This window comes from Ovis canadensis, chromosome 18 (assembly GCF_042477335.2).
Source record: "Ovis canadensis isolate MfBH-ARS-UI-01 breed Bighorn chromosome 18, ARS-UI_OviCan_v2, whole genome shotgun sequence".
In the NCBI taxonomy this organism is placed as follows: domain Eukaryota; kingdom Metazoa; phylum Chordata; class Mammalia; order Artiodactyla; family Bovidae; genus Ovis; species Ovis canadensis.
Genome location: NC_091262.1, coordinates 60636193 through 60659128, shown reverse-complemented (window position 1 = coordinate 60659128; position 22936 = coordinate 60636193). Strand labels below are relative to the sequence as shown.

At 40.8% G+C, this 22936-nt stretch overlaps 1 protein-coding gene across 4 annotated transcripts in view; it reads left to right on the top strand.

Annotated features, from left to right (window-relative positions):
• SLC25A21 (solute carrier family 25 member 21) overlaps positions 1 to 22936 on the top strand; it is a 554176-nt gene that overhangs the window by 334001 nt on the left and 197239 nt on the right. For all 4 annotated transcript variants that reach the window (XM_069558765.1, XM_069558763.1, XM_069558764.1 and 1 more), the window contains one exon: positions 3302 to 3350. In XM_069558765.1, the coding sequence (XP_069414866.1) occupies positions 3322 to 3350 (29 nt within the window). In that variant the 5' untranslated portion in view covers positions 3302 to 3321. The remainder of the gene's footprint in view (positions 1 to 3301; positions 3351 to 22936) is intronic.

The window sequence follows — 22936 nt, the reverse complement described above, 5'->3', positions numbered from 1 at the left end:
TATATGTAGTAGAGTTGTAATATAATATAATATAAATAATGTAAAATGTAATAGAATTTGTATATGTCATGGGATTGTAGAGAAAGGAAATGTGATTTGACTCGATGATAAGAAGGTAGAGTTAAATTTAGAAGACTCTGTTTTCAATGTATCTTAGAATAGATTAATATATAGTAACATTGTGTGTAGTTAAAATCAAAATTAAGACCTGAGCTGAAGGATCACTTGACATTATCTTTTAATAACCTACGCTCAGGTCTACCTTTGGGCACCTAGTTTGTCTTCCAAGATCCCCCATCCTATTGCTAAAAAGGCTACTGAAGCCCATTGCAGCACTGTTCATGGTTGAAGGCAGAGGTGGATGAAGAAGGAAGGCACAGGAATGACAACAGGACCACAGCATTCTAGCTTTCTGTACCTGAGGATTCTGTTAGGAGTTAGCAGGGGTGGTGTCTCCCATGATCAGTCCATCAGTGTGGTCTTGCACTGTCTCTCCATTGTCTCTTTTCTGTGGCTTAGGTTATAAAGGAATGGTTTTAAAAAGTGGGTTTTGTACTTTCTGTTGTAAGCATTATAATCTCCAAAAACAAACAAACAAAAAAAATCTTTTCTGTGAAGTGATGCCTTTAATGTGATTTTCTGTTCCCAGCTCTAAGAATACTATTGAGTCATCCACCAGTGGTTATTGGCCAAGTAGGTGAGAATTGTAAAAAATGCTTCCAGGTGAAATACACACACACACACACACACACACACGTGCACGCGCATATATGTGAAGTGAGTGAAGTGAAAGTTGCTCAGTCATGTCTGACTCTTTATGACCCCATGGACTATAAAGTCCATGGACTTCTTCAGGCCAGAACACTGGAGTGGGTAGCCTTTACATTCTCCAGGGGATCTTCCCAACCCAGAGATCAAACCCAGGTCTCCTGCATTGCAGGCAGACTCTTTACCAGCTGAGCCACAAGAGAAGCCCATATATATATATACATATTCACACACATGTATATCTTTAACATTTTTAAGTGGTCTTTACCTCATGACATCAGCCTTGTATCCTATGAATAATCTCAGTTATAAAGTACATATAGGCCACAACTGAATTAAAATTTTACTTAAAAATTGTAAATATTGGGGTGGTCTGGTGGCTCAGACTCCACACTCCCAATGCAGAGGGCCTGAGTTCAATCCCTGGTCATGGAACTAGATCCCACATGCTGCGCCTAAGACCCTGCACAGTCAAATAAATATATTTTAAAAATTGTAAACATTTGTATTTTCTGTCATTCATTTTATGAAAACACGACAAAGTTCCTTGAAGACAATTGACAATTTGACAATAAAAGTAAACTTTTGTGCAAAACTGGAATTGGTGCAGAACATAAATGGAAACATTTCACACTATAAATAGCAACACTAAATCACTGGGCCTAAAACTTAGTTTTATGCATACTGCTGTTCTCTGCTTGTTGTTTTCCCTTTACATGTAAGATTGTTCTCAGTGTATCACTTCTGTACCCACCTTTGAAAGTCTTCATTCTTTTAGGCACCCTCAACTATACATTAGGCTATGTCCCAGCACCTAGCACAGTACCCTGCATGCACACCTCTCTAAAGAACCATTTGTCAGTCTATTAGGTGCTGAATCATTAGTCGCTTTCTCTCATTCACATAGCAGCTGAACATGTGTATATATGATCAACAGTACTGCAGTTCTTCATTCAAGTACTTCCTGTGCTTTATTTCATGTCATATTTACCAATATTTACCATATTTCTCTATCCTTACTTATTTTTATGATGTTCAAACTAATGAAATAAATCTAGAATAAGCAGCTACCAATTAAAGAATTCATCTGGAGAATTAACTGGCATAATGGCATGTGCAGGAACCCTAATTAGCCTTAATTTATTTATTCAACAAAATTTATTGAGCTTACTGAGTGCCAGCTACTCTGCAAAGTGACAGGGGTGTAAAGTGAATAAGGCAGGTGGAATCTCTGTCCTTATGGAGGTTTTTGACAAGCAAACAGTTGCAGTGCCATGTAATAACACAAGTCCAGGGTACTGCCGGAGCGCTTGTATCTGTTAGAATTAGGTTCAAGGACAAGTGGCACAGAACCCAAATAACAATAGTGTAAAAGAAATAGAAAATTTTTAACATGAGAGTCTCGAGGTAGACCAGAACTCCATGATGTCAGATCTACTTCTGTCTTGTTGCTGTGCTGTGGCTGACCTCCAGGCCCCAAATCACCTCATTGTGCAAGGGGACTTCTCCTGCCCTAGGTCCACATTCCACCAGAAGGAAGTAGGAAAAGAGAGGGGAGGAGCAGTCTCTGTAACTTTAAAAGACTTCCTAGAAATTGCTCAAACCACTTTCACTTACATTCCCATTGGCCAGAACTTGGTCATGTGGTGCCCTAGCAGCAAGGGAGGCTGGGAAATGATGTATTTATTCTGGGCAACGAGGAAGAAAAACAGGGTGAATGCTAGGGAACAACTAACAGTCTCTGCCTCAGGATTTCTGGGAAAATAATTGTCCAAATTGAGATCTGGGGTAAATAGGATTCTCAGAAGTATATGTGTGTGTATCCTGACAGGAGGACAACATTCCAGAGAGAAGGAAAAGCTCAGGGAATTGAACACTGAAGAAACTGTTCTTTCACCAGTCACAGTTAATCCTTGCATGATCGTGTTTGTGCTCTTCTTCTAGTTGGACATTGGCTTTTCAGACTTAGAGGTGCTTGGGACTCCAGAACTTCCATGCTGTGATGAGAGAGATGATGTATTTACCAAGGAGAGAGGATTGGAGCATCACCACTCATGTGTTGGCATGTTAATAAATGTGATTGGGAGCAGTGGAAGGGTTACTAGACAGATTATCAGATTGATAGGAGAACGTATTAATAGAAGTTAGTATCACTCCTCTATTTAAAATCCCTGCTTGTGCCAGAGCACTTATAAAAATGTAGCTCAATGCTCTGTGATGATCTGGAGGGAGGCTCAAGAGGAAGGGATATATGTATCCATATAAGTGACTTACACTGTTGTACAGTAGAAACTAAGACAACATTGTAAAGCAATTGTACTCCATTTTTTTAAAAAGCAGTCACATATCTTACTCCCATTGAAATAAAATTTTGTTGTACTTTAGCCTTTTGCTATTAGCCTCTGTTACCTGTCATGTCCAAAGTTCCAAGTGTTTTATTTGAATCTTCATACCTGAGAAACCAATAGGGTCAAGAAAATAGGAACCGGTCTTTGCATAAGTGTTTATTGAACTTTTCTTTATCATCTTTCAGGTCTTGTAGAAATTTGCCTGATGCACCCTCTCGATGTGGTGAAAACCAGGTAAGGTTCTGCATGAACAAGTTTTATTGACTTTGGCTGATATCCAAATTAAGATCTGTCAGAACACTAAATGCTAGAACTTGTCCTAGGCTGGTAGCTTCTCCCAATAATGGCATTTATATGTACTTGTTAAAGAAAATACTATTTGACAGATAAAATGTGAGCAGTGAAAAGCATTTCTCGATAGAGGTCATCTGAAGGTATGTCATATTTTACTGCCGTCACATGACAACCATAAGGTATGATTTGTGACTTAACTGGTGAGCAAAGGAAATTTATCAAAATGATGTAAAAAGTTAACTCTGTCTAGTGAATTATGACAGCAGACTTCCACTTGGCATTGCATATAGCAGATTGCTATTTAATAGTTAGCATTTTGGTGTGAAACTCCAAAATTTCAAGTAAACTTCTTTAATGGTGCTTAAAGAATTTATTCCTACATTTGTTTGTCAGTGCAGAGTGCCATACTTCCTGGAAAATGCATTTGCTCTTAAAGGGAGATACAAATCAGGGCAATGTATTATGTCTGTTTACCAAGAGAAAACAAAATCTTGTGGGTTTTAATATGATTTGGAGCTTTTTTTTTTTTAAGTTAAATCTGTGACTAAATTACTGAACTCTATTTTTTCAAATTAAAAGCTCTGAAACTGTAGTGAAAGTTTCCACTTATTTGCATTGTGTCAATCCCAACAACATGCCTAGGATGGAGCTTAATAGCAGAAGTGCCATCCAACAATGATGGTCAAGCAAACCCTTACAGCCACAGTTAGGGAATACTTGATGACTCAGGCTGGTCATTGAACGGACATGTTGCTTAATTTACCTGAAGAGGCAACCAAATCTAGGCTGGTGGCTGAAAGCAAGGGAAGGTGTCTGTGACATGCAAATAATATTACATTTCTGATAGAGATAGAGAAGATGAGAATGTGGCCTCTTTCATAGTCAGCTTTTGCACCTATAACAAAATTACATACAGACTGGGGGCTGTTCTGGAGGTTGGAAAGCTCAAGATCAAGATGCCAGTCAATTTGATTCTTGGTGAGAACCCTCTTCCTGATGTGTAGACAGTCACCTTCTTGCTGTATCCTTTCTTGGTGATGGAGAGAGGAAACTCTCCTGTCTTTCTTGTTCAGTTCAGTTCAGTTCAGTTCAGTCGCTCAGTCATGTCCGACTCTTTGCGACCCCGTGAATCGCAGCACGCCAGGCCTCCCTGTCCATCACCAACTCCCGGAGTTCACCCAAACGCACATCCATCAAGTTGGTGATGCCATACAGCTATCTCATTCTCTGTCATCCCCTTTTCCTCCTGGCCCCAATCCTTCCCAACATCAGGGTCTTTTCCAATGAGTCAACTCTTTGCATGAGGTGGCCAAAGTGCTGGAGTTTCAGCATCATTTCTTCTAAAGAACACCCAGGACTGATCTCCTTCAGAATGGACTGGTTGGATCTCCTTGCAGTCCATGGGACTCTCAAGAGTCTTCTCCAACTCCACAGTTCAAAAGCATCAATTCTTCGGCACTCAGCTTTCTTCACAGTCCAACTCTCACATCCATACATGACCACTGGAAAAACCATAGCCTGAAATGTAATAAAATAAAAATAAATAGCTAATTCTAATAAGAAAGATGTAATATGGTAGAAAAGATAGGGTCAGTTCAGTTCAGTCGCTCAGTCGTGTCCAACTCTTTGCAACCCCATGAATTGCAGCACGCCAGGCCTCCCTGTCCATCACCAACTCCCGGAGTTCACTCAGACTCAACGTCCATCATGTCAGTGTTGTCATCCGGCCATCTCATCCTCTGTCCTCCCCTTCTCCTCCTGCCCCCAACCCCTCCCAGCATCAGTCTTTTCCAATGAGTCAACTCTTCGCATGAGGTGTCCAAAGTACTAGAGTTTCAGCTTTAGCATCATTCCTTCTAATGAACACCCAGGACTGATCTCCTTTAGGACGGACTGGTTGGATATCCTTGCAGTCCAAGGGTCTCTCAAGAGTCTTCTCCAACACCACAGTTCAAAAGCATCAATTATTTGGTGCTCAGCCTTCTTCACAGTCCAACTCTCACATCCATACATGACCACAGGAAAAACCATAGCCTTGACTAGACAGACCTTAGTTGGCAAAGTAATGTCTCTGCTTTTGAATATGCTATCTAGGTTGGTCATCACTTTTCTTCCAAGGAGTAAGCGTCTTTTAATTTTATGGCTACAATCACGATCTACAGTGATTTTGGAGCCCCCCCCCCCAAAAAAAGTCTGACACTGTTTCCACTGTTTCCCCATAACACAAATTTCATCATCATGGGGTCCCCCATGACCTCATCTAAACCTATTTCCTCCACACCCCCACCAAAGACCTTACCTCCAAATATAATCATACTGGGGGTTAGGGCTTCAATATATGAATTTCAAGGGGCCACAAACATTCAGTCTATAACAACCTCAAGTCACCAAACCCAAACACAGAAAGAAGGAAATCCAACTTATATTCAAATGTAAGGTATGTGTAGGCTCCCTGGTGACTCCGTGGTAAAGAATCCACCTGCCAATGCAGGAGATGTAGGTTCAATCCCTGGGTCAGAAAGATCCACTGGAGAAGGAAATGGCAACCCTCTCCAGTATGTTTGCCTGGGAAATCCCATGGACAGAGGAGCTCGAGGGGGCCTGGGTGGCTATAGTCCATGGAGTCACAAAGAATCAGACACGACTGAGCAACTAAACGATGAGGTGTGTGCACTCCCTGGACTATCTTTTATATAGAGTTCAGAAACTGAAGCAAAACTCATTGTCCTTTCCTTCCTAATGTTAATATTAACCTTCTTTGAAAAGCCGGATTATTGTTATTAAACTCTCAGGAATAGTCTTTTTCATTTAATGCTAATTTCGTATATTAGCATTGTGTTCCGATGAGCAAGGAGAAGTAAGAATGATTTAAATGAGACATGATATTGACATTATGGTTACTCAGTCATTCCTGCAACCCTTCATTCATTCATTTAGCAAAGTATATTGAACATCTGGTGCATGTGGGTTCTAGGTTAGCTCTGCCCTCAAAGAGCTCACAGTTTGATGAGTTAATAGGAATGTCATCACAGTGAATTAAAAAATGTCATTTCATGGAACTGGATTTGAATAGGATATTTCTTGAAATATGCCAATTTATTAGAACTTTATCTTCTTTTTATATAGATATTTTTATGGAAAGGGAATTCACTGATTTAAATTTGTCAAGTGCTCTTACCTAAATTCCAGGGACCCTGAAAGAGAAGTCAGTGGGATAGTGGATGGTATTTGACCTACATGACAATAAAAACTATACTGAATACAGACTCACAATCATAAAACAGACTGAAAGCCCCACACTCCTGCAGTTGACTGAATCAAAGTGGAATACGCAAGATTGGGAGCATATGTCAGTGGGGCACTAACACCCAGGTGACAGGGAGGGCACAGGACAGACTAAATTATTGCTGAAATCGTCACTGTTATATTGTATGGGAGGTGACTATGCCTCTGAATAAGACAGACTGTAAACTATAAAGGATAAAACATGAAACCACAGAGCATTAGTGATTTCACCAGGTTACTTTCCTTGATGATAGTCAAGGGCATTGGGTTCTAAGTTGTTGCAAGCCTTGTCATAGTGGGCATGGGTTACACCAGGCCAAACCTCATGGCTTCAGTTTTTGTGGGGTGTTTTTGCCTCTCATAGGATGTTATTGCTTGAAGAATGGTACAGTGAATTAATCTGAGCATGGAAAGGCCTCATTTTCCCCAATATCTCATGTGTTATGAGTGAAGTCACTCAGTTGTGTCTGACCTTTTGCAACCCCATGGGCTGTAGCCTAAGAGGCTCCTCCATCCATGGGATTTTTCAGGCAAGAGTACTGGAGTAGATTTCCATTTCCTTCTCCAGGGGATCTTCCCGACCCAGGGATCAAATCCGGGTCTCCCGTATTGTAGGCAGATGCTTTACCATCTGAGATGTGGCAAAATCAATAAGCCTAGTTCTTTCTTTTTGGGTTCTGTTTGTACCTAATCCTTTTCTTTGTCAAATGAAAGATAACAGATTCTAAAAATGTATTTCCAAGTTCTTTCTTCACAGGAATTTTTTTCTTTTTTTTTTTTTTCACTCTGTAAATTACTGATTCTGTTACCCCTGGCTGGAGGGACAGGGGAGGTAGTAGTGTGACCTAAGCCCAAGGGTCAGGACTACCTGGCAATAGCTGGAGAACCGGAGTACATCTGTCTAGTGGTAGCTGGTCTCAGAGGAGCCCCAACCACTGCCAGATTCCGTCTGAGGCAGACAGGGAGAGGGAAGGTCCTCTGGTTTCTTTCTTCTCTCTACTGTCTCCCATCAGTGCTCCTAGATGATAAACCCACGGAAGCCTGAGAGGCCCAGCCCAGCAGAAGGTGGTTCCTCTGAGTAATAGAGCAGAGGACAAGGGAAGAATGAGAAATGGTCTGCAGACAAACATTCAGAACTGATGCACTGTCGTTTTAGTGGGATTTGGAGAAAGAGCTGATATAAACATGCATTTTCTTTTTTTAAATTGAGATGTAATTGACATATTAGTTTCAGATGTACATAATGATTCAAAGTTTGTATATTTTGCAAAGTAATCACAATAAGTCTAGATAATATCCATTATGACACATAGTCACAATTTTCTTTTTATTGTGATGAGAACTTTTAAGATCTACTCTGTTAGCATCTTTCAAATATACAATATAGTGTTCAGTTCAGTTCAGTCACTCAGTCGTGTTCAACTCTTTGCGACCCCATGAATCACAGCACACCAGGCCTCCCTGTCCATCACCAACTCCCAGAGTTCACTCAAACTCATGTCCATCGAGTCGGTGATGCCATCCAGCCATCTCATCCTCTGTCGTCCCTTTTTCCTCCTGCCCCCAATCCCTCCCAGCATCAGAGTCTTTTCCAATGAGTCAACTCTGCATGAGGTGGCCAAAGTACTGGAGTTTCAGCTTTAGCATCATTCCTTCCAAAGAAATCCCAGGGTTGATCTCCTTCAGAATGGACTGGTTGGATCTCCTTGCAGTCCAAGGGACTCTCAAGAGTCTTCTCCAGCACCACAGTTCAAAAGCATCAATTCTTCGGCGCTCGGCTTTCTTCACAGTCCAACTCTCACATCCATACATGACCACAGGAAAAACCATAGCCTTGACTAGACAGACCTTTGTTGGCAAAGTAATATCTCTGCTTTTGAATATGCTGTCTAGGTTGGTCATAACTTTCCTTCCAAGGAGTAAGCGTCTTTTAATATCATGGCTGCAGTCACCGTCTGCAGTGATTTTGGAGCCTAAGAAAATAAAGTCTGACACTGTTTCCACTGTTTCCCCATCTATTTGCCATGAAGTGATGGGACCAAATGCCATGATCTTCATTTTCTGAATGTTGAGCTTTAAGCCAACTTTTTCACTCTCTTCTTTCACTTTCATCAAGAGGCTTTTTAGTTCCTCTTCACTTTCTGCCATAAGGGTGGTGTCATCTGCATATCTGAGATTATTGATATTTTTCCTGGCAATCTTGATTCCAGCTTGTGCTTCTTCCAGCCCAGCGTTTCTAAGCAGGATGACAATATACAGCCTTGACGTACTCCTTTACCTATTTGGAACCAGCCTGTTGTTCTATGTCCAGTTCTAACTGTTGCTTCCTGACCTGCATATAGGTTTCTCAAGAGGCAGGTCAGGTGGTATGGTATTCCCATCTCTTAAAGAATTTTCCAGTTTATTGTGATCCACACAGTCAAAGGCTTTGGCATAGTCAGTAAAACAGAAATAGATGTTTTTCTGGAACTCTCTTCCTTTTTCAATGATCCAGCAGATGTTGACAATTTGATCTCTGGTTCCTCTGCCTTTTCTAAAACCAGCTTGAATATCTGGAAGTTCACAGTTCCCATACTGCTGAAGCCTGGCTTGGAGAATTTTGAGCATTACTTTACTAGCGTGTGAGATGAGTGCAATTGTGCAGTAGTTTGAGCATTCTTTGGCATTGCCTTTCTTTGGGATTGGAATGAAAACTGACCTTTTCCAGTCCTGTGGTCACTGCTGAGTTTTCCAAATTTGCTGGCATATTGAGTGCAGCACTTTCACAGCATCATCTTTCAGGATTTGAAATAGCTCAACTGGAATCCCATCACCTCCACTAGCTTTGTTCATAGTGATGCTTCCTAAGGCCCACTTGACTTCACATTCCAGGATGTCTGGCTCTAGGTGAGTGATCACACCATCATGGTTATCTGGGTCGTGAAGATCTTTTTTGTATAGTTCTTCTGTGTATTCTTGCCACCTCTTCTTAATATCTTCTGCTTCTGTTACTAACCATATATTACATCCACAGGACTTATTTTATAACTGGAAGTCTATACCTTTTGACTGTCTTCATCCATTTTCCTCAACCCCCACCTCCAGGCTCTAGCAGCTACCAATGTTGTACTCAGCATCTATGAGTCTGATTTCTTCTTTTTTAAGTTCCACATATAAGCGAGATCATATAGCATTTGTCTCTCCCTGCCTAATTTGTTTTGCATAGCCTGATGTTCTCAAATTCCATCCGTGTTGTTACAAATGGCAGTTTCCTTTTTTATGGCTACGTAGCATTCCATTGTGTGTGTGTGTGTGTGTGTGTGTGTGTGTGTGTGTGTGTGTATGATGTATCACATTTTCTCCATCCACTGTCCAGTCATCCATTGATGGACCCTTAGGTTGCAATCATGCATTTTTAATTCTGTTATGTTTAACAGAAATACACTTTGCGTTTTGAAAGATGATTAGAAATTGTAACTAATAAATCCTTTATGGAAAGATTTTAAGTACTGTAGCACATGGCTTTATGAGAATCATTTATTTTCCTCTGTATAAGTGTAGCTCTAGGGATAATGTGAGCATAGGCTATCATTCTAAGTGTCCCCACCTGATCTGGCAGAGGAGATTTGGCTAAGATGCTGTAAGCACAGCAGTTAAGTAGAATCAAGGTCTCCTTTGAGATTCTCCCCAGAGACATGCATGTACATTGTTTCATAGTTCTGTTTTTATACAAAGAACTTTGTGTACAATTGTTGTTGGACTCACAGTTAAGAACCCATAGCTACAAATGACGAAAGACTTTAGTTGTATAACTAGGAAGACTGAAGGTAGTTTAGTTTCTGGCTTCTTATCCTTGAGATTTATATAAATAAAATAAAATAAGTAAAAATAAAATAATCAGTAATATCTCATACATTTCTCATATTGTCTCTCAGTCTCTGTCTGTCCCTCTTTTCCTTGAGCTTTCCTTTCCCTACATGGGCTTCAGTTTTGGAGTGACTTTTCTCACTTGGCACCAGATGGCCTCAGTAGCTTTAAGCTTACATGCTCCTTGGTGTTTGTTTGTATTCTTTCTGAAATGGGATTACCTAGTATTTAAGAACTCTGGCTCTAGAGTTAGGCTGCCTGGGTTTAAATTCTGCTTCTTTATTATCCATGTAACATCAGTTACTTCCCTGTGCCTCAGTTTTTCATATCTTCAAATAGAAACAGTACCTACCTTACTGTAGGGAATAAATGACTACACATATGCATAGTCTTATATATAACATACATGTTTATGTATATGGGGCTTCCCGGGTGGGGCTAGTGGTGCAGGAGACATAAGAGATGTGGGTTCAATCCCTGGGTTGGAAAGTTCCCCTGGAGGAGGGCATGGCAACCCACCCCAGTATTCTTGCCTGGGGAATCCCATGGACAGAGGAGCCTGGCAGACTACAGTCCGTAGGGTCGCAAAGAGTCAGACACGACTGAAGCGACTTAGCACACACTTGTGCATATATGTATATTCATTTCTATGAAAGTATGGTGTTTAATACTGTGTCAGCAGAGGAAATGGGAACCGCAAAGACAAATGGAGTTTATAAAGTAGTCAGGGAAACACTATGGAGAATACAAAATGTGAGAGAGGGGAAATGTTTAATAGGGAGTCAGGAGGTTTCAGGTTTCCAAGTTGGAAGACTTGTGTTATGTGAGCGCTGCATTTAAATCCTTCCCCAGAAGGGTGTTTATAAGTAGAGAGTCCTCCTGGGTCTGAGGACGGGAGAGCATCAGTTTTATCTGTGAGTTCCTGTTGACGTTACTCTGCACACCACCTTGGGTCTGTGCACTGACATCTTTAGGGAACCCCCGTGGGTTGCACAGTGCCTGGCCTCCAGGAGGGGCCCAGTAAATGCTGATGAACAAACAAATGAATGAGTGTTGGGAAACAATCAGAAATAAGAGCCCTGTGAGTTCTGTGGCCAAATTGTAATGTCTAGAAGTGAATAATATGCAACTGTGTTTTCTTCATTGAAAAACTGATGATTTCATGAAAGAGATATGGGAAATAAGGATCTGTTGAAATAAAAAGGTAGCGATTACTTGATAAGGATGGTGGGCAAAACATTTCAAGCTTGTAGTGGAGGTTTGATGGGACCGGGTAACAGTGAGATGAGAGGGTTTCCAGGAGGCATGTCATGATGAGAGGTGGGTGGAGTGAGCTCACACACGGCACTGAAGGCGCCGATGGAGGACGGGTGACAAGCTCTGAGATGAAAAGTAACGCCTTGGACTTCACCTAGGATAGCACTGGCTACTTGAAATAAAATGCATCCTAAAAGCTATATTTTTTAAAGTAAAAAAATATTTTATAAAATTAATTTTAACAATATATCTCATCTAACAATATTTTATTTGACCTCATATATCAAAAACATTATCATAGCCATCATATTAATCTCTGGAAAAACGATTGAAATGTTTTGCATTCTTTTTTTTATACTCAGTCCTTGAAATCTGATATCTGTTTTACACTTAGAATACATCTACTCATTGACAGTCACATTTCAAATGCTCAATAGCCATGTATGGTTAGTGGTTATGGGATTAGACAGCACAAGCCTAGAGGGCAATGGGGAAAGGACTTCTTTATGGGGAAAGAGAGATGGTCCGGTGGTTCCTTAGTAAGAAAAATATTCTTGCTTAAAATAGGTTGACAGTTGCAAACAAGCAAGATCCTAGGTGGGAGGGAATTTTACCACATGTGCATTTGATGGTCTGTACTGGTGTGGAAAGAGTGATATTCAAAACCCCACAGATTTACCAAAGTTACACTCCACGGGGGTTTTAGCTTACATCCCCTTCACACTTTTATTCCCAGGAAGGGAAATGGCTCATTGTGCTTCAGGAAGACAGAATTACTGAGGTGTGCATTCTATTTTGCCCAGAGTCATTTTTCATCGTTTTTGTTTTGTTTCATTTTTGAATGGGACATAAATCAGTTATAAATGAACTGAATTGGCCATCCTATAAAGACTGATCTTTGCAAACATGTCCTGTCAAAGAGATGTGTGGCACATCTTTTGGGGGCTGCTGGGGAAGGCAGGGAGATGTAGGGGTGAGGTGGCCTCCTCACAGTTTATTGCACAGGCACAGGTACAGGCTGCTGGTGAGTGGACAGGCCGATACACACCTCGGCTTTCATCTTCTTCACGTCAGGACTTATCTTGCACTGAGAAGTCTTATCATACTTCTCCTCAAACATATTAATCACTGTGTGAATTCTAAGGCCTCACATGGCTTGAAAATTTGGCATCCATGTGTTGTTATATATGTGCTTATGGGGCTTTTACTCGAGCTACTGAGATTGATTTACATTCTGTCTCTCTCTGAGGCTCCCAAACCTCAGACCTGCTGAATCTGAAACTCTGGGGGTGGGGCCTATGGATATTTATGTTTAACACCCTCCTGGGTGAATCTTAAGCCTGACTCTGGGTCAGCCTTTGGGAACCATGGCTGAACACCCTACAGGCAGTTCTGTTAAAAAAAAGTCTTCATGTAAAAAATTCTTTTCGTGTGTGTGTATGTTAACAATCTCTTTAACCTGTGGTTCTCATTGGTTTTATTTCTGTAAACTGCTTTGTTAGCAATGACGGGAAGTGGAAGAGCAGTTTCCTTGCGGAGCTCATTCTGTGGTTTGTGAGAGTGATATGGGAATATATTATCTCCAGCCAGAGAAAACACACTCTGTCCTACTGAGAGAGGTTATAGGGGCAAAAAATCAGTGCCAGGCAATGGGAGGGGAGTGAGTGTCGGTTGTTACAGAGGGAAGGTGAGCGGCCCTGATGAGTAAAAATGATTTAGAGGTGTAAGCCCACCATAAACTTTATTAAAAAGAGAAATCTGAGGACAGGCTCTGGTGAGAGGCTGCTTGGTGGGGAGCCCAGTGGAGAGCGAGGAACGGGGCTGGGGACCATCCACAGCCTTCCTTTACAGGGGGTGGGGGGAGAGCAGCAGTGAACTCGAAAATGAACACTTAATTTAGAGGTTGGAGAGGGGACGCTGAGCAGCCACTGAGGCCAACAGAACAGCAGGGTGGAAACAAGGAATGAAATTTTTCTTCTCCCCAATAGATCCTTAAAAAAAAGAAAACGAAAGAAAGAAAAAAGAAAATCCTTTTGTAATTGGGAGAGAACAGTGGAAAAAATTCAAGATGGAGTTTAAAGTCGATGCCGTAGAGTCTATAGGTCTAAAAACAATTATGGAGCAGCTGAGAGGGTTATTTCCATATGTTAATGATTTGTCCGTGGTATAAAACATTAAGATCACATTCAGGGTTAGACCATGGTTATGCCTGATTTCTCACCATGCATAGAAATCTGGGGCTAGACCACTGTCATGGCTTGTTTCTAACCATGGAGAGAATGTGTCTGAAGTAAAGCAAGCAAGGAGTAGAACCACATTTTTATAAACTGTATTTTTGTTTCGTCGTTGTCCTTTAGCTAAATCAATCAATGGCAACTTATAATAGCACAAAATGGTTACAGAATCCTGAAAGGCGTTGTGAGTGTAACTTCACCTTTGCTTTTGAAGTTGCATGAGCATATCAGGATTTCTCTGGGATTTGTTTTATTTAATTGAAATGTCTTTCTGTACTTACTGAGCCAAAGCCAGAAAGTCCTGGGTGGTGGGCACACCACAGATTCACACTGATGCAGTATGTCATTTTTTCCATGCAGTCATCATTTGAGATTTTATTTATTGACATAATCAAATAAAAACTGTGCACAGGATGGATAATATATTTGGAATGGGTAGAGGTGACAATTAATTATGCTCTCCTTGGCATATCATAGGGCAGCAGTGAATATGTGTTAAGGGAATAAATGCTTTAAAATGCCATTTCCCCTCACCTAATTGCTTTATTACAAATTAAATTTGTCACTGCCAGTGAGTTCAGGCAAACTTTAAAAGGTCCCATGTTTGTATAGTGATTTAATTAAAAAGACTAATATAACCTAAGCTTGACCCTAAAACAAGAGAAAATAGTCCTATTTTGTGCACTGGTAGGAATGCTACCTGACGTTCTAGATAGGTGTGGATTTCTGGAGAAAGACAGAAGGGTGGAGGATGAGAGCCTGTAACCCCAGAAAGAAATTTCATTAATATTACTCCTGGGATTTTTACTTTGACAATGTTCTGCCTCTCTTTGGGAAACAAGGAACCCCATAAGCACATTTATCTATACTGTGGAAAACTCAGGAGGGCCCACAGTAAACAGTTTTGCCCCTCCCTCATGTTCGGCAGTCCTTCCTACTAAACATAAACCCAAGCCATTGGCTAGGTTGGTTGCAAGAGTTTTCTAATCCATAGTGAATGCTACATGCATGTGGGCCTTTGCTGCTGCTGGACAGTTTTAATCATTTCTCCAGCAGCCCAATAATAATGAAGAGTAGATAGAAAGAGAGGCTATCTAAGGACCTGTTGCTCTGAGGCATTGAACAAAAAATTTGTCTCAAAGATCTTATGTAGAATAATCTTGCTATCATAGGCTAAAATTATTTTTCAGACTTACTGATAAGGGAAACAAATCCTTTCTTCAAAAAGAAAAATCCTCGGGAATTCCCTAGGGGATAAGAGTCCACACTCCCAACGTAGGGGGCCCAGGTTTGATCCCTAGTCAGGGATCTAGATCCTGCATACCCCAGAAAGACCTGGTGCAACCAAATAAATATATAAATATATATCCCTATATATAATAAATATAAATATATTTAAATAATAAATATATATATATATATATATTTAAATCCAGCCAGTTCCTCCTACATAAAATAACAAAGTTCTACTAGGTTAAATCAACTGTAATGCATTTCATAATCTTGAAATGTTGTTTCTAATTTCTTTTCTTGTATCTATTTTGTAAATGGAGGTCTTTTTTAAATCATTCCCCAGAGGAGCATGCTGTTTTTATGACTCACATTGTGGAAATTTTGTTAAATGTTTCATTTCCCCTTAATTTATGTTTTTGTCTAAAAATGTTAAAATACAGATTTGGTATTTGTTTAAAGTACAGCAGCTATTATTCCTCCACTAATGACATGGGCTTAGTTAGAAGATTCTCCCTTAGCTAACACGTAAGAACACTTCTCTCTTCTTTCTGCTTACCTGCAAAGGCTTCTCCCATGAGGATCCCAAGGAGGATGAGGCAAAGCATCTATGGATTCTTCATGCCTGTCAATGGGTTTTTTCAGACATTCTTTCTTTTTTTTTAAGCTGAAAGGTAAATTCTTCTTAAATGGCTTTCTTATCTTTGTTACGGGAAAGTGAATTGCTTCCAAAGCATGACGACTGCTTCCCCTGTTCACCTCCCCCATCCCATCCCTTAGTCCCCAACCAGGGTTTTATCCCACTTGCTTTAAAATTTTCAGCAACTTCATCAATCTACTTATTTAGCTAATACCTATGACAGGTTCCCCTATAATGAGATATTGCCTTAACCATGGTTTAGATTCCCATCTTGTATTATTAGAATATCATATGAGTATAAAGTATAGGATTAAAATAAACTGATTTGGGATTATTTTGATTTAAAAAACAAATGGGATTTTTAAAGTATTTTTAAAACATGCATTCATAAACTTTTCTCTATCATCTGTTTTAAGTACAGGTTTTGGGGGAAGGAGAGAATTTGGAACTAATAACCATGTCTATTTTCAGAAGCTATCCAAAGGCTGTTTGAGAAAAGCTCTAACTCTAAATGCAAGAAGTATAGTAAAATTCAGAATGTTTGCTGTTTATTTGACTATAGCACTTATTTTAAATGATTTCTAGTTAAACCTTAAGCAACATCACCAGTGAAAATAAAATTGTCTTACCAGGGGTGTTTGCTCCTCACCTGCATCTATAGTCTGTCGTAGAGGGCTGGAATATCCCTTAAAAGTCTTGTGTCATGCAGAAAATATTTGAGTTACTTATTCGAGCTCTTCCTATATCACGAGAGAACCCTGAAAGCATTGAGAAAGAAGCTGCTTGAGAAGAGAAAGCACAACTGTGAGCTGACCCTTGGAACCTGGGGACCTGCCCATGGGAAAGCTCCTTTTGAGCTGAGCATATAGTGGGAATGAAGAATGACATCAGAATTGCTGGGGTTGTAGCGCAGTTGAAGACTCTGGTTGTTGTGGACATGCTGGAAGATTGGTTTTCCTTTCCAAGAATAAAAAAAAATAAAAAATTTCTTTAAACAAACTTAAATTCAAGGCTGATAATGTAATATCAGAACTGTGAACCTTGACCAAAAATGGATAAAATTGTTTAAACATTCCTGGAAAATCGATTAATTCTCAAAATATTCTTATTGAGATGGCTAAAATAGCCTGTATTGCTTTTTCTTTGCAGTCAGGGCACAGCTGAGATTTAGTTTTGACATAATGAAGAAGTTTGCAAGATGATAAATAGAGCTGTATATTCTCTGGATACAACTCTACATAGTCTGGGCCAAGTTCCTACAGAATAAAATTTTCCCATTTGGGGGTTATTGAATAATATTTTCTCCAGTTTTGAGTACTGAAAAAGTTACATACTTTTATAGGAAAAATAATCCAAAATTAAGCTGAATATGCTCAATTTTTGGTAATCAAACTCTATCTGGGAAATGCATTTCTCTTTTTTATAAAAAAGATACGATATGGCAAATGTCTATCAGATCTAATTGAGTACTGCTGGAGTCTCAAGGAAAAAGAGTCTTTAGAATTTAAACTTCTATATTTGTGTCCTTTTAAATTCTGAAAAATAACCAATATACCTAAAGAAAATTTTTTTTTCAGATGTCCTAAAGTGGGAACTGGTTAGAATTCTGACCCATTTTCATCCTAAAAGGATAGATTAACAGAAATGATCCTCTGTAGACAGGCTTTAAGTGTCAGGCAAGAATGTGATTAACAGCTCAAAGAGACATCTAATCAAGCAGAAAGATGAATGCAGGCGCCCAGCATTTTAGTTCAACACTGTTGGCTCAAGCAGCTGGAGTCAATGGAATGCTCTGGGACTTGATTTCTCACCTAGAAATTAATGCTATTCCCCTAAATGATCTTGGAGGCTTCTTCTAGTCTGACATTCTATGTTTCCAAAGTCAAGTCTTCATTGCTAAAAGTAACGTGATCTTGGTACATGTCCAGCAGTGGGATTTCTCTATTCCTTGAACATGCCAAGCTTTCTCCTGTCTCAGAACCCGTGTGCCTGCTATCCCTTCTCCTGAAATGACTGGCTCCATCTCAGCCTTCAGACTTTTGCTCACTTGTCATCTCCACTCAGAGTCCTCCCTGGCCACCTCATCTAAAGTGGCCTCTTGTGTTTCTCTCGCTCTCATTACCCCATTTATCTTTGCTCTAGTCTTCTGATCTCATCATGTTGATTTCTGTGTGTACTTGTTAACTGTCCGGCTCCCTTGGAATGTAGGCTGAGACCTTCTTTTGCTTACTGATGTATGTATGCAGTGTCTAGAAGAGTGTTGGCACAAAGTAGGTGCTAGATAAGTACTTATTGAATGAAGGTAGTTTAAAAATTGATGCATGTGTATTTTAAAATTATGTATTTGGAAAAATAAAACAAACAAAAACACTAAACCTGTCTTTTGCTGAAATCATCAGCCAAACTTCACACAAGGGCAATTCACATACTTTATGGAATTCACATATTTCTTTTGGCCACATAACCTGGGCATTTTATACAGCATGTGCTGTATTTTCTTCAGTGCTCAACTTGTGGTTTATAGCTTTATATCACAAAGAATTAAAAATAATTTTCATATATTTACTCTGTGTCAGTGAATTTTCCAGGACCTCTGCACCAGCTGCTCCTTTACTACTGCTAACACCAAGAAAGTTTCATCTAGACCCAGGATAGCTGTGTCTGCCTCAGTCCTGTCCATTCTTCTCTGCCAAGGTCCAAGGGTCTTTTTTCCTTTCCAACGCAGGGATGACCCCACCCACTAGAGTAGAAAGAGGACTCTCACGGGTGATGAGAAGATTGGTGAGAATGATGCTAGTGATGGGTGAGCTTCTAGAGGCCAGCCTGGACACTCCTTAAGGAAATGTTTTCAGTGCAGACAATATCATATTTTTACTTGCACGGCTCAAGAGGCTAGGTTTTTTGTCTGTTTTGCTTATTTCTAATGAAAAATGCCAGATGGAGTAGGGAGAGATTATTGCATTGCTCAGTAAATTGGCATACCTCTTTTTGAATTAAAAAAATATAGAAATCTCTTTTCTATCAGGATTTGCTAGGAATCTTAAGCTTTTTATTTTTTAAAGCAACCAGGATTAATAGAGCAGTAGTGTCAAGCAGGGCTCTAGCTCCATTTCAAAACAAAAATTATGCATGACTTCCAAAAGTAATATTTTCTAGTCTCTTCTTCTGGAATCTGAGAGAGGCAGGGAAGGGGAAGGGGAGGGTAGAGGAAGAGGGAGAGGGAGAGAGAGAGATTTATTAAGAAAATGTTAATCATTGCTTCTGAAGTAATAATCTTGGAATAAGTTTTGGCCTTTTGCTATGCTTGGTCCTAAGGATCTCACATTAGCACTTCTGCTTCCTTGTTATTAATACATACTGGAAATTTGAGTAGATTATTTATTTGACTTCTTTTTAGTACAAAACAGATAAACTTTTAGGTTAAATAGGAAAAGAAAAAGAAATGACCTCGAAATTTATCCTCAGTTTGAAAAATTAGAAAAGAACTGTTGTTTTACATTTTGATTTCCCAGAGTGTGAGAAAACTGTCCCTGTCCAGATGCTTGCCAAGTTCTGAGAGAACATTTAAGAGTGTTTTTGGGGAGCACAGGGAGATAGTCGGGGTCTTGTATGCGTGTGTTCCAGGTTTCAAACTGTAACAAGGGAACAGGAGAAAAGAAGGAAGCATTCCCAAATCAAACATAACTCTCAGGAAATGAGCCAGAACACCTGTGAGAGGTCAGGGGTCAGAAAAGACAAACTCAGGGTTCGCTATTTTGATCACATTACACAAAAGAAAATGGTCCTAGATAGTGGACAGAAGAAAACCTGGAATTGTATGGAGATGTTAGGACCTAAGGATTCTGTCATTCTAAAACTCCTTTCTCCCATGACTCTATGATGTTTCAAAAAATATTTTCAGAATTGACACTGAAACTTTCTGGTGGTCTCTTGTTGCTTAAGCATCAGGTTGAGAAGTTATTTATCTCTTTCTCGTAACTCCCAGAGGCTCACTTCTGGGAACCCTCGAAGGCGGATTCTTTGGCCAGTGCTTACAAGGCTCTTGGCGGGGTGGGGGTCCAACAGTCAGAGATGGAGAGACATCAGAGCCCTGAATCATGGGCAGTTCACTTCTATGGGGAGAAAAGAGGTTTGCAAACGTTACTTCATGGGACCTCCTAGGGAAAAAGAGGGTGTTTTTTCCATCTCATTTCCCAGCTCCAAATTCTCTGAAATCTGCTTGATTTTTGCCAGGTGTCAAACTATAACCCTCCTTGTCAGCCGCAAATGACTAATGATTAGCCTAATGACTATGCAAAGTTTGAAGCTCACATTCACATTATAACTTACTGGCTACACTGTGTTTTCATAAACTGTGAAAAAAAAAATTCTTGCCCCCAAAAGCCAGTAAAAACAAAGTTTTAGAATCGAATTGCAATATTCATTTGCAGTTGTTGACCCCGTAGGTACTCAGGGAGAAACAAAGTGGGGGCTGGGGCAGCCCATCTTCACGCCTGTGGTTGGCCAACTTGGCGAGTGATGCCAGTGCCCTTCTCCTGGGGAGAGTCAAGTGATGTCAGCACCGCTGGGCAGAGCAATATTTGACCCTTAAACTCCTTCATATACAGGCAGCTGTTTTCCTCTTTTCACCATTCCTTGAAGGAAGCAGGAGAGCTGAAATATCTCATACTTTTCTTTTTTCTTTTGCAAATTCCCCTACATAAAGTCGGGGCTTCCCTGGTAGCTCAGCTGGTAAAGAATCCAACTGCAATGCAGGAGACCCTGGTTCAATTCCTGGGTCGAGAAGGCACCCTGGAGAAGGGATAGGCTACCCACTCCAATATTCATGGGTTTCCCCGGTGGCTTAGATGGTAAAGAATCCGCTTACAATGCCGGAGACATGGGTTCGATCCCTGGGTTGGGAAGATCCCCCTGGAGGAGGGCATGGCTACTCACTCCAGTATTCTTGCCTGGAGAATCCCCATGGAGGGAGGAGCCTGGTGGGCTACAGTCCATGGGGTTTCAAAGAGTCTAACACAACTGAACTACTAAGCACAGCACAGCACTACATAAAGTCAATTTAAAACTTTAATTGAATGATGACCACTTGGTGTGCTGCCCATTTACTCGTAGGTTGCTGTTCTCAAAAAAGCCTTTGCATCATGTTCTTTTCTTTACATTGTGTGTAAGAGGAGCGAGACCTCAACAAGTTTTCTCTATATTTACTCCTGGCCCCCCACATGTGCCTTGAGAGCCTATAAAAACAAATCTGCCTCTCAGCCAGCCAGTTGGTAATGGGATCTGGAGCCTTTCCCTGCAAGGTCACCTGTTTAAATAGAGACTCCCAGGGTACTGCCTGAAAGGTGTTTCCATCCTCCAGCCTTTTGCTTCCTGGCTCGGTGTCTTTTAGGAAGTGAGCCTTCCAGTGTTGGTCTGTTGCCCATCTCCATGGCAGTTGACAATAAGAAATCTGGAGACCCAAACCCAGGCATCTCCAGACCCCAGGTGTAAGATAAAGCACATTTTAGACTCCAAAGGCAAACAGTTTCCTTTAAAATTAAAATAGAGCTGTGTTCCATTTGGCTACTGGAGTGCATGATAGATACATCAAACAGCGGTAAATGTGTAAAGACCCTGTGGAAATGTCAGGGCTGTAAAAATCATTGTGAAAAAAAGATGCCAAGAGTTGTTCACAGGAATGTAATGGCCTTTTGCACCAGCAGCAAGCTCTCTTGGACAGCACAGCAGACAAGCCTCCCCCACATTACATGAAAAGAAAGCAAGCCAAATATTTGTGACTCTCACTTGTTCTGATTCCACATTTTTGTGTGTGTGGGACATGTTTCCAACATCCAGCATTCCATCTCCATAGATCTGTCTCCTTCTTGCCCCTCGGTCCCACAGTTAAGCCCCATTCCTGCCTCATTCAAATTCTAGCCAAATTCACTCAATAAGTGGCTTGTGTGCCCGCCTCTGCTGTGTCACTGTGTGCCAAGGTGTGGGGATCCCAGGGCTGCTTTCCCATATGGATCACCTCCTGTGTCTGGCACAGCTCTCGTCAGTTTCGTATCTTTCCATGGTGGTGCTAGTGGCCCCCTTTTCACTGACTTTTCCCAAATTAAGAAAGGAGGGGATCTTGGCATCAGCAATTCAGGGAGGTTGTCCCTGCAGTGCCCACCAACCAAAACTAGCAGTCACCAATAGTCCCCCTCTCTTTTTAAAAGCCATGTCCAAGCAGTCAGGACACAAGGGGTATATTGAGATCCAGATCAGGACTGGCCTGACTGCTTTCAAATCAAAGAATGAAGTTGGGGTAGAAACAATATACAGAAGGACAAGCTCAAGAGAGGGAGAGCAAACAGAGCCAGCAGTTCCTGGTCAGGGTCATAAAGCTCCTACTTCCTTTACAGACCAACAATAAACAGAGTCAGTCATCAATCAGTAAACATTCCTCACAGGCAAGTGGGGATTTGTGTTCGAAGACACCAGATTAGATACTGACTTCCCCACTTTGCTTTTCCTTCCCTACCCCCACCCCCCACCCCCGACGTAACAGGGATCCTCAAGAAACCTCTTTCTTCATGAAGTTAACCAGGGTTTCTCAATCTCAGCTCTACTGACGCTGTGCGCTGGTTGTTTCTTTGTTGTGTGGGGTCTGCCCTGGGCATTGCAAAATGTTTTATCAGGATCCGTGGCTTCTACTCACTAGATGCCGGAAGCACCTTCCTCCCAGTGTGACAGCCCAAAATGTCTTCAGACATTGTCTCATGTCCCTTAGGGAACCAAAAATCACCTCCCACCTCCTTTGAGAACCACTGGGTTAAACAAAGGAACAAATCTGTTGGTCTCATGCATAATAAGCATAAACAGGTTGTTCCACAGATGGGGAGAGACCTGGAGAGTTGGCAGATGTCTTGGCCTAACCCCAGAGTTACTAATTCAGCCATTCTGGGTGGGGTCCAGAAATTTGCATTCTTGACAAGGATGCTGGTGTTGATGTTCTTGAAAACCACAAGCCTGGACCTTTCTGGATTGGCACCTGATCTATCAGTGGT